Source organism: Lepisosteus platostomus, chromosome 13 (assembly GCF_059453375.1).
Source record: "Lepisosteus platostomus isolate fLepPlt1 chromosome 13, fLepPlt1.hap1, whole genome shotgun sequence".
Taxonomy (NCBI): Eukaryota; Metazoa; Chordata; class Actinopteri; order Semionotiformes; family Lepisosteidae; genus Lepisosteus; species Lepisosteus platostomus.
The window spans coordinates 39,320,936-39,333,887 of record NC_142623.1 but is presented as its reverse complement, the minus strand read 5'-3'; the positions used below and the strand labels follow the sequence as shown (position 1 = coordinate 39,333,887).

The window sequence follows — 12,952 nt, the reverse complement described above, 5'->3', positions numbered from 1 at the left end:
ACTGGTTTCCTGTGACACATTTTTTCCCCCAGGTATTGTCACAATTAGGCCATAAAGTATTGATAAGAGATCATAACATCAGATCAATTTTGCAATCTAAAAGAAAGTGAAGTTGTGAAAGTCAGTGGTGTTGCAATAGTGTACGTTTCACACAACAGGGAAAATCCAAATTCCTCAAAACAGCAGGTATTATAGTACTTACTGACTTGTTTTCTTCATCAGAACCACGTCTTTCTTCAAGATTCACAACTTCAAACTCTGAAGAGCCCTCCTGAAATAATTAGAAAAAACTGCAATTACTAAAAACAAAATGTAAATGGCTCTTATTTGACTAAAATGAATAGGAGGACCTCACAATACAATAAAAAAACAGACTAAGAGAATAACTTACACTGGATGCAGGTCTCTGTCTGCTTCTTGGTTGACACTCCTGGGTTTCCTTCAATCCTGCATTCTCTCCATAACTTTCATCTTGGACTGGAAACAAGGAAAGACGCATAAATACACACCACATGGGAAAAAAAAAGTAATACAGCTCTAAGGATACAAGTTTTACCTATTTTAAGAACATGAAACTTATTTTACACTAATAGATATATTAATATGGTACCTGTCAGTAAATATAAGTATGTGCTACTATACACTTTCATCATTCAAGACATTAATATGTTTACACAATGGACTGACAAGATTAGCATATCCCCTTGTACAGGATCTAACAACAAAATCTGGCTTAACATGCCTTATTAACATACATCACTTCTTTCTTCAGGACTCCAGTAGTTTGCACTGTAACACAACTGAACACAGGAAATTTGGCATTATGTTAAAAGCTATATATACTGTGTGTGCCCAGGTTCCTGCCAGGATTAACAGTGTTGCTTGACTGGTACACAGGCAGTTGGGCAATCTTCATCTCAGTGTTCTTCCTGCCACTACTTTCCTTACATTGTTCAAATACATCTTGACATATTACTCACACGCTTTCCACACTGTTCACCACAACCTCTAACAAGTCTTCCCTTTAGGCTAACAAATTATTCGTTTAAAAAATAACTTTGGGACAACCACGTAAACATTTTAAACGAGGAAACCCCACTATCTTACAGGAAAACAAAAAATGGCTGTTTTTTCAGAAAAGCATCTGCTACGTCACCCGAGAACTGTCTGGCTTTGCTATGAACTGCACCTGTACCTGATAATTTGAGTGTGAGCTTTGCAGCAGCAACGCATGTTTTCTAACCCACTGACGAGCCTAGAGCCCTTTCATGTGAACGATTGAAACACAGCATGTCCCGGTGTGTTTGTTATGTTCCTTGGCCTACCCTGTGTTTCAGCATGCGTAGGAAGGGCAATTCCAACAGCAGAATTGAAACTGGATGAGGACCTCAAGATCTCATTGTCTCTCACAAGCTCTTCCACTCTTTGACGGAGTTTAGATGCCTCAGTCTGCGATTCTTCAAGCAGGTCTCCTATGATAAAAATAATAATAGATGCATAAGATAAAATGCTATAATATATAGAACGTATAGAAGAATATAGAATATTATGCTAGAATAACAGAATGTCTATGCTACATAATACAACAACTTAACTGTATGCATTTATATGCCATGAGGATACATTTAGTTTTGTGGCCATAACCACAGGCCTAAAAAATCTTTGACACATAAGATACCAATCACAAACAAATTTCCACATATAAAAGGAATTCGTTTTTTGTAGAAATTCAGTAAAAATTTAAGGAATATAAAGATCATTTCTGAAATAAGGATGGAATACAACAAATAAATCTCTGACTATCTTCGCTAGATAGTGGATTTTTTTTTTCCCATTTCCATTCTACTGGAGCAGAAGATCTTGTTATTTCGTTCCCCTAAAAATCGTTCCACCGCCGGGTTAAGTTGGCGTGACAGGTGGCCGGAGACGAGTGGCAGTCTTGCAGTACCCAGGCTCTTGAGCCCCTTCATCCTCTCTCTCAGCATGCAGTTCTCCTCCAGCAGCTGGCGGTAGGTCACGCTGCTCGCCTCATCCTTCGGCTCGCTCCCACCGGGATCGTAAATGCGATAGGGCCCTTTCCCTTCCATTGACTGCTTGTTCACTTACAAAGCATCCTGTAGGGGAACGCACTGAAAAAGCCACAAAAAAAAAAAAAAGAGAAAACGGTTCAATCGGCACATTTTACACACAGTGACTTGAACAGGCCATTCCACCACGAACGTACTTGCCGAGAATGAATATCCAGTGGGGAGGAGCAGGTTCCAGTACAGCTTTAACTGAGATCTTTTACGTTCCTCTACCATCCCTGCTTGTTGTTCACGTGTAATACGTTGCAAAAAAATGTGTACATCTCTGGAGACACATTTTAGCTCCTACAAATTTTGACTAATGCCGTTCCAGAACAAAACGCTGTATAATCCATGACAGCACCGTGAACCACCAAGAACTGAACGTGCAAAGCTAATGGCTGGTAAGTCAACAACAGCGAACATCCACCCCCTTACGAACACACTGTTAACTATGTGCCGGTGAGGATGAAGCGAATTTCAGTGTAATCCTCTTCTGAGTTTCCCCCGTGATGAGCAACAGACCCTGCGGTGGTAGCATATATGTAAAAAATAAAATGAGTGGGGGGCCTTAGCTACCTGCAGGCAACCTTAAAAAGAAAAAAAAAAGGTTTCCACTACAATGGAAAATCTGATATCTTGTGATTTGCAAGCAATTAAAATGGTTTATGCAAGCCTGCAAAAAATGCAAACAATCACATTACAAAAATATTCTCTGTGGGTGAGTATGCAGGTATGATGTAGGCAGTAAAGGCAAACTGTTCTGTTCTGTTCTGAAACATCATATGTCTCCTCCCCCATTGCCTGCTCAGCCTTCCCCCAGGAAAGGATCAGTCTGACTTGCCACCACGATTTCATCATTTTGGAAATGAAATGGAGTAAGCCTTGACAATAAGTGGGTGTTTAATTTATGGGGAACGGGAGAAGTTATATGAATAGCACTTGAATACATCATAGCCTAAAGTGCAATTCATATTAACTTCATAGGAAAATTATACACTACATAAAAATTTGGAATCTTATTGATAAGTATTACCTTAAATCCTTTACGTCATACCGTGGGCACAAACTCTTTATATTACATGTTAGAAGTGCAGATGGTTGAAATAATTGTATGTAGCAGAGAAATGTATTTCCCATACTGCAAGTGATTATGTTTTCCATGGATTATGTTATCCAAATAAGGTAATATAAGTGACTATGTTTCATTAGGTAAAGTATATATACATACAGACCAGTATAATATATAATTAACACCATATACCAATATTGGTATTTCATTTCAGCAAATAAAATGTCAGTATAGATGTTGCCTGATTGTATCAGCTGCTTAATCAATAATTATCATAAATAACATCAGCTACACTATATACATACACATCTTTAGATAACCTTAATTCAAAATCATGGCTTGCAAGCAAGTCTTCCAGAGTTATTTTTAAGAACTCACTGCCAAATTTCTCATTTCCTTTTGTGAGCATTCCAGTTACTCAACCCGAGTACTTATCTTTGCCAAGTGTGCAATTGTAAAGTATTGATCAGAAAAACATCAAGGAGCAAACAGATGGGACTCTCCTCCTTCATTTTATGAGCAAATGAAACCAAAACTAAACATGCCCTTTCTAAGCAATAGGTTACTGATTACATCAAGATTCTACATCACTAGGTAATCCTGGAAGACCCAAATCTTACTATTTGTACAAGACGGATAAACTGGAGGAAATCAGTATATTACGCTGTCTGCTATTCTTTGGGGAACTGTGACACATCTGAGGATTCAAATGTAAAATCCTCCATGCTCTCTTTTCAAACTTTGTACTGTGAACTGAGGATTCAAACACAGTTTGTCTGGGGATGGGAAAATAGAAAAAAAAATCCCTTTTCACATACAATCTTATCTCATGATTTCTTGTTTTCCCACAATATCTGACATCACTGGTCTTTTTTCCCCACATAAGGTTATATTTCCAGATGTAGACAATAGTTACTGTTCCATCTGCCTAAAGAGGCAGCACATTTTGGGAAGGACGTGTGCTTGTTGTCAGAAATTCAAATGCATTTGTGCTCGTTGTCTAGTAGAGTACATATCAGTTTATCAATAAAATCAAATGAAACCAAAATAATACTCAAGCAAATCCACCAAAGGCAAATTCTTCCCTCCTGGAAAATTAAAATATAAAAATGCATGGATGGGAATCTTGACAATAAAAAAAACTAATAATCATTTCTTATTTGTACCCCCAGTTTCCATTTTAGTCATCTAAGTATCCAATATGACTTCTGTCTGCAGGCATGACCAAACTGCTGCTGCACTGGGTTTCATTTTTGGGATGTCTATTGGGAAAGTTTAGAGTTTTTGAAAATCTTTTTTATAGACAGGCACAGGATGAAGATTACAGGAACTTCTCCCAGAGTAACGAAAATCAATACATAATAATAATCATGAAACCTACTTAAATTAAAGTTTAACTGATGTACACTGACCTGTCTACCACAGCTTCTCAAGAGTAACCAAACAGGTTTTGTTGATTCAGTATCAGACTAGATGTTAGAAGTTAATAAAGAAACGTAGTTGAAGTAAACATACAGTATGCCCTTTACACAATATAAAAAACTCTTCTTTATATTAACAGAATTACCGAGAACAAAACTCAATCAAATTTCTGAAAACCAAAGCAGAAAAGGTTACACCCGAAAGTCATTTACATTTCTCTGATTGAAATGAGACTGCTCTTTTTCTCTCCTCTTTTTCTTCATGAGGGTAATTACAGGAATTGCAGCACTGTATGATTAATACAGGTACTGTATGTGCAAAAAAAACCTGTCATTTTGAAAATATTATAGCGTGATAGCTGATGTAGCGGTCTTAAAGAGAAAATGTTGAAGTAAAACCCAGGGCACACAACTGAAAAGCAGACTCTTTTTTTAAAAAAAAAAAAGCCGCTGAAGGAAAAACAGTATGGAAAATGAATGACAACAGCAAGGTTCGTCATTTCTAAAACAGACCTGAAGAAAACAACACACGTCACCAGTGAAGAAAATACTGTAGGTAACGTGAACACAAGAAGTAAGGCTGTTTACCATTTGTGTATACAGTGCATAAACTGAAAGCACTGTGCTGTGACACAAGCAGGTTCCAGAAACCAAGTTCCCAAAGGTACTCTAACATCACTAGCTCCACTCAATACCGAAGGGAAACAATTAACAAGTGGAGGCAGTTTTCAAAACCCATTTGATACCAGTATTAAGATTTCAATGGAGAGAAGAAGTGGAGCAGAAGACCTTCAACAACATACATGCTACACCTCTGCAAGAAACCAGCAATCTCCAATTTTAGACTCATGATAATGACTATAATGGAAATGCCATCGTCTGAAATTATTTGGGGATTTGACTAGATCATCAAATTATGCCAACACAGGCATAAGGCAATGCAGACAACTGAAAATGCCTGGCACATCCAGACTAAGTTGTAGAGAAATGGACTCAAGAACTTAGAAGGCATTCACACAATCTAACCTACAAATACACCCAAAGAACTATAACAAGATCTATCTGGTACTTTTTTGGTCAAGAAATGAGGGCTAAAAACTGAATGGCAGAAACCTGTTGTCTTCACAGTAATATCCTTTTGTTGTGAATTTTCACTTTACCTAATGGCAATTTACATTACAGATGATTCAGAGAACATCTAATTTGAATTTGTGTTCACAAGTTTTAGTGAGGTTATTTACAGTCAATGATTTGAATACATTTTGCAGCACAGCTCTGACGTTGTGTACTTTGAGAAGGCTTGCTGGTTCACTGAAATGGCGTTCCAAACTGTGTTCTTTTATCCTACTAAACAAAAACTGTCATATTATTTTAGCACATACATTTTCTTTTACCTCCAAAGTCCGTTCCCTGTAGTGTGTTTGAGATTTAAATCAGTCAGCAGACCACTTGAACTTTGCAGAAAATGTGAACTCAGCACATAATCTAGCACCAGGTGAATCATATGCCAAGTTTTTCATTCAGAATTAGGTCTGCAAAACTGTAAATTGCAAGTGTTCAGCATGATAGTGTTACAGATGATTTACACTGACTGCTATTTTGGACAGCAGGGCATTCTGAAGTCTAGTATGGAAACTTCTGCATCTTTTTAGATGGTGCGAGGTCATGTCATGTGAAGAAAAACCTCAAGATAAAATCAATGACATACAAAGCATTATCATCTGACATCCTGAGGGCATTTCAAGACCCCAGAGCAAAGAAAAGCTGAAATGTTAATTTTGAATTTTATCACCGAGATATCAATCCACTGAAAAACTCAAGAATGTCACTTAGCTTGTTCTGATAGCTGAATACAAGTTCGTTCTTAATTTTTTTTTCTAAAACCATATGCCTATATTGAATCCAGTTCCGCTCACTAACATAAAGCATATAATAACATAGCTAAAAACAAAGGAAGGATCAATCACCTATCTTTTTTTACATCAACCAGCTGGTAATAGAAAAGGCCTAGATCCCAGACAGATCCCATGACAGCTGAAGGAAACATCATCATATACAAACATGCACATGCCTACGGCCATTATCTTGCCTAGGACTTCTAGGCAAGGTGAAACTGTCGACCACAATAGTCTTAACCATACTAAAAACTAAAGAGTGCATTTATAAAACCCACATCTTCAAAACTCTAATGGGCGGAACAAAAGGAAGGGACAAGGACTACATAATGTTATGGGTCTAGAAACCCAAATACAGAATTTATACAGAGCATAGAACGTACTATGACTGAATGAGTTATGTTATTAGTAAATATATATTTCCAACAGCACTAAGAGCAATGCCACACAGTAAGCTAGACAACAGAAAAGGTTCACACAAATGAAATATTTGGGGTATACTTCAACTTCATTTTCACCATTTATCATTCTTCTGTTTACTGTTACACAGACATACAAACACATTACACAAATATGTGAGACATTGACTTCAAAACAGTATTGTGTCTCTATACATACAATTCATGCCTTTAAAAAGACCTCTGACTGTCACTGACTGCCACTGACTGCTACTGTACACTGTGATTCACCCATTAGTGATTTTTCAGTGGGAGCTTTATGTGAATGAGCCTAAATATAGTTTTCATTGTGACTGTAGTCTGGGGGCCTCTTAGGAGCACGAGTCAACTAACGGGTGGGGGCCTTCCTCAAGCCCATCCTTGTAAAAGGTCACTAAGTGAGGCTCTCACCATGTCACGCAGTTTTCCAGCTCTGGTGTCAAGTCACTTTACAATAAAATGACCTATTCCGTCCCTCGCAGAGCATATGTCACGTAACATTTTCACTATTGTTTTTTCACAGCCAGGCGAAAGATCGACATACGTAACAACACACACCTACAGTCATTCAATAAAAGGTATATATTTCTCAGATACATTGTGGTAGCAATAGCGTGTCTGGGAATGTTAAACCTCACAGCTCAACACTGCATATTTAGTACAGGAAGCAAAATGAAATCGCCGCAAAACAGGTTTTCCTTCTGTGTACTTTAATACCGAGTATATGCCATGCACATTCCATACAGAGACTTCACTTGAAAACCCCTTTCCGCATATTCTTATAAAGAAGGATGATGTCTCCGACATTTAGTTTTTAGTCCACGGGGGAAGTCTAAAATGTATAGCTTTCTTCTGCTGCAGCCTACACACTCCTTACTGGGATACACACAGCAGAGAGGACACACAACACATGCGGGTGACTGCACTGTCACTGCACTTCTGTTCAACACTGCAACGACCTCCGGAAGCGCCCCTTAAAACCGCAGGGTAATTTAACAAACATGAAGAGCTTTTAGACTATCTAAATAATGGTGGAGATTTTTTTCCACATTATTGGAATTAGATTATTTCAGATGAATACAGTCGACCGACAGTAGTCAACAGTAGGTCGAAGATGCCGCAAACTGAGGTTTTTAAGCTGACTTTCACGTTGAACTTCACATTTACCCTTGCCTGTAGGTTGCCAGAAGTTTGATATTTTCGTTTCTACATTCTTTACGGTAAATCTTATCGCGACATGGGAAGAAAAAAAGTGTTAATACTGGTGGTGACCCCATCACATTACATAATCTATTTCCACTGACGAATGTATTTGCCGATAGATACAAGCGGTTTTTAGTAACGGTGTTCCTTGAAAAGCGAAAAGCAAAGACTGAGCACATCGTAAAGCTTGTTTCGATCCAGAGAAATTGTTTAAAAGAGCACAATAAGTCCATACCTGTCTCGACTAGTGCTAAGATCTCCAAGCTGCTCTCCGAGATACACTTCTCAAACTGATTACGGAAGTACTAGTGTTCCGTGTTGTAACCTGGGAATTTCCACCCTAGGATGTAAACAGCTGTGATTGACAACACCGCTGACCAATGGGGAAAGAGAAGAGGGCCAATCCCCAAGGTGACGTAAGGAGCCGACTGCACATCACCTGGAAACGGAGGACCATCTTTAACAATGTCAAGTATGTGTAACAGTGGTTGCAAAAAAACAAAAACAAAAGTACGACCCGACCTCACCCCGTCCGAATTTCGGTTTTTACAAAAGGAAAGGAAAGTCGTGTCACGATCAATTCATAAATCAAACGAAACAAAACACCGATTCAGTTGCGCTACGCTTACAGTACCTCTGCAGGGGTTGACAAACCCCTCGGTTGTGAGCTCTCAGCGGTCACAAGCTGGCCACCCTCAGCCGATCCCGAGTCCAAGCCATGCCTGCCGATGTCATCTAGACATGTACCATCAGGCACTAACCGCAGTGCGAAGTAGTCTCTACTCACCTTTTCTCACTCCAACTGCATGTACAGTATGGTTTCAAAATAGATTTAGGGCTGCCTGGTTCCATACATCTCATTCCTGTCGTTTCTCAGACGACACATTTTTGTCACCTTGGGCTAGATCTGTTTCAAGACAGTTCTGATAGGTATGTTACAGCTCAGGATTTACATATATAAAATATATATAACTTATATCCCTTTTATGATGTGACGCACAGCAAATAGATTCCCTTAATTCATTTTACAATACTGCCATATTTCCCTAAAATGCACAGCATTTTACTTACTATCCTATTTATTTACTATCCTGCTGGAGTTGGCGGATAATGCCATATAAAAGCCTGGACTTTTAACCAAGCTGTACAAATCAAGTCTGAGTTAGGAAGCTTTCAATACATGATACCCATTTTGCGATAAATGTTTCAAATTTTAATGAGTTTCAGCACATTTAACTTTTGAAAACTATTATAGGTAGAAAATTAATCATGAATTAATAAACAATCAATCGATTCAAAAAGATGTGTTATCAAATAAATCATTCAAAAAGCTTCTTGGGTTTAGATCATTTGAAACCTAAGTATTATAACAAATTAAAAAAAAAACAGCTGGCATTAAGTTAAAGTGACTAGCTTATTATTATTATTATTATTATTATAATTATCTGTGCTTTGTTTACCCCAGTAAAGAAACGTGAACATTTGTATTTGTACACATACAAACCACAGGATTGAAAGTCTTGGAATGTTGTACTTTCTCTGGAATGTTACAAGAAAAACTCCAAGAAAATATTTCACATAGTAGTCTTTATGGTTTTAAGATTACGTTTTTTTTTAAATCGTGTGCTATTAAAAAGCACAACAGTAGTATTTCTCTTACAAACTCAGAACAGCCCACTTTTGTTCCAGAAATTAGGTCATTATAAAATATGTTTGAAGTGCATAGAAGGATTGAATGACTAGTCGTAGCAGGGGATGTCCAGTTACTAAAGGTGTCTCTTTTTGCTTTATTCCAGGCTGTCAATCAGAAAAGAAAATGATAGAATTTAATTGTCTTGTACTATGCGATTCGATATGCTGTACAAAAAATATAAATAAAAAAACTGTTTCCTATTCATCTGCCCTCTGTCATTTACAGAAATGAAGCAGACGGTACAATTGGTAAGGATTCGTAGTGTAACAATGATGTTAGTAACTGAGCTCCAAAAAAAGTGACTGGGGATCCCCTACTTCTTTTTTCTATTTCCTGTTTGAAACACACAGAAACTGTCACTTCCCCTCAGATTTTTATTTATATTCTTCATTGGCTTTACAGAATGCAGTCATAATGCAGAATTTTTTTAAAAAAAGTGATTAAAACTCGTGGTCTTTGTTGAGGCATTGTTGAACAAAATGGGTTTGTTTTAAGGTAGACATTAAAATATGTAGCCTACAACTCTAATCAACTACAGTACTTCAGGATGAGATTCTCAAAATCCATTTTCATAAGAAACGTCAAATTCCTTCTTGATAACTGTTTGCTTGCTAGTTTTCTTCACCTTTTTGATATGACAACAACAGTGACCTCTTGTGTTAGTAATAATTAATTTATAAAAGAACGCTTAATTATTTATTCTTAGTTCTTCTGTATTTTGTTTGGCTTTTACTAACATGATAGCTTCGATCACAGCACTGGCAATAAAATCATTGACTGAAGCCTGAATAGGGCTGTAGTTTAAAATAATATATACATTGATTCGATTTTTTTTCTAATAGGTATGTGGTCTTTATATCATTTACGTTTGCATAGTTTCTTTCCTGAATTTGCATTCTAGTTTTGTCAAGTCAGGTTGATTATAAGACCAACGACGTAATGCATGTGATGAAAAGACTTTGACAAAAAGGTTTGAGACGTGATCAAAAACTGAAATCACAATTAAAATATATAAATACGGTTTCACTTTCTATGAAATATCCTCACAATAGTTTTTGTAGGTGTGCAATGACATATTACGCTAAAATGGCAACAGCTGACCCAAATTGTCTGTCAACCATTTTAAAATACCATACCATTACTCAAAATCTACACATACAGGCAAATTCATTACATAAGTAAGATAATTAAACTCTGCAGAGTTGTTTGCTTTTGCATTTTCTGCAGTTTTCTTTAGGAGCTATGAAACATTAATATATTTCAATATTTATATACTTCAATTTCCTTTCTCATGACTGTTTTGAATATAGACTTATTGTGGTGACTCTGGGAGAGAAGAAGAAACTGTTTACTCACAATTATCATTTTTATTCCAATCAGAAGTGAACATTTGTTTTCCAAAAGCTTTTTGGGGAAAACAGGTTGTATGCAGTACATTTATTTTCCATAACAATACTGAATTACTGATTGTGATCAGACCATTGTGTTTGAGTTAAGCTCTAATTTGCTCAAACTCAATGAGCACTCCATTAATAAAGCTTTCTACATTAAAAAAGAGGACCTGGTGAAACTAGTGGCATTGTTTGGGACATTTGGGGTGAGTTTTCAGTAATGCACGTATGTATTGACATGAATTATCCTGAGTTACAAAATATACATTTTGCTAGCCTGGTTGTATTTGCTTTATGGTACAGTGAATAATTATATATATATATTTTTTTAAATAAGCTAGATGTTTTTTTTTCTCGGTAAAGATACTGCTGGTTTTGGTTTTATAATTATCTGTGATTATGCAAGTAAAATGGGGATATCGTAAATGCTTTTGTGCTTGGGTAATGTATTTGTGCAGTCATTACTAAGAAAACAATGAGCACAATAATTTTATTGACCCATTTGTGGAAATATATGCAGATTAATTTTTTTTAATCTATTCTTGTGGACCACTGTGCTGATTACTTACTTTAATTAAAAGCTCTCTTTCTGTATACTGAATTATGGAAAAAAGGGATATTTTTAGAGCATTGTTAACAGTTATCATGGAAAAATACTGACAGTTTAATGTGCTGAGTAATTAAGGTCATGCAGACTAATGTCAGATAACATTAACGTTTAGCAGCAGCTGTCAAAACAACCAGATCTATTCATTATCTTGTTCAAACATACCATCAAAAAAATCTAAATCATTCCTGGTAATTCCCTTGCAGTTTATAGTTTTCTTGATCTTTTTATAAATGTGTCTCACATCTTCATCATATTGTATTTGTTTTCTAGCTCAGGATTTTATTTATTTTTGAAAACACATTCCGTACTGTCTCACAAAAATGTTCTATAAGAAAATTACTGCTATTGCCACCCATATAAATATATAGAAATGATCTTGAAACAGAATGATTGCTCATACCAATCACTAGAATTACAGCAATAGATGCAAACAGGAAACAAATACTCAAGAATTGTCAGTTAGTAAAGATCACCCACTTTTTTCACTTCAAATGCCTATTTAGTATATTTTACAATGTATAAACTGAATCAACAGAGAGGTACATTCATAAACAATTACTTTCAGGGTAGAAATGCATGAGATTAAATGCATTATTTTTATAGTTAAAACAGATTACTATTTACAGACAAATTATTGTTATGAAACTAAATCAATGACTAAACATGTGCAATATAGGTACTGTACATTGTGCTTGTCAGTTCTGACTTTGGATTAAAAAATGAATCAAAGAAGTGAATCAGTAAATTACTATTCACTGTAATAGCAAATTGTACTTGCAGACATAAACAAATCCCACTTACCTCTTCTGCCACCTGAACCCTGATTTCACACGGCTCATGGAATTACATTCAGTGCAGTACATACAGTACAGTATCTGTTCCTGCTGTCTTCTGAATTTAATGGCTACGTCATGCCAAAAGTTTGTGCAGCTCTACACTATCTTCCAAGAACAGGCACATAAAAGTTGACAGATAAACAACAGAACTAGGAAACTATATTAAAATCATTATTAAATGCAAATGTTTTCATGTATGCAAACAATAGACCCAACTCACCATGGATTGTGCTTCTGCACAGTCCTCAATTTAGCTGTGAGGCGAAGGTTACAGATGATATACAGTAGGAGGATGGGGGAAGGCTCTTTAGCTCCGTTTAACACAGAC

The 12,952-nt window shown here is 36.5% G+C and overlaps 1 protein-coding gene across 3 annotated transcripts in view; it reads right to left on the bottom strand.

The window, feature by feature from the left end:
• tnip1 (TNFAIP3 interacting protein 1) overlaps positions 1 to 12,949 on the bottom strand; it is a 31,947-nt gene extending 18,998 nt beyond the window's left edge. The window contains exons 1-5 of one of the 3 annotated variants that reach the window (XM_088604597.1): positions 12,845 to 12,949; positions 1,949 to 2,129; positions 1,326 to 1,472; positions 392 to 477; positions 203 to 271 (exon numbers count right to left, since the gene is read on the bottom strand). In XM_088604597.1, the coding sequence (XP_088460723.1) occupies positions 203 to 271; positions 392 to 477; positions 1,326 to 1,472; positions 1,949 to 2,087 (441 nt within the window). In that variant the 5' untranslated portion in view covers positions 2,088 to 2,129; positions 12,845 to 12,949. Of the gene's footprint in view, positions 1 to 202; positions 272 to 391; positions 478 to 1,325; positions 1,473 to 1,948; positions 2,130 to 8,329; positions 8,489 to 12,844 lie in introns of those variants that run through there. The other 2 variants (XM_088604598.1, XM_088604596.1) reach the window with 2 other exon arrangements.
• Positions 12,950 to 12,952: the final 3 nt, after the last annotated feature.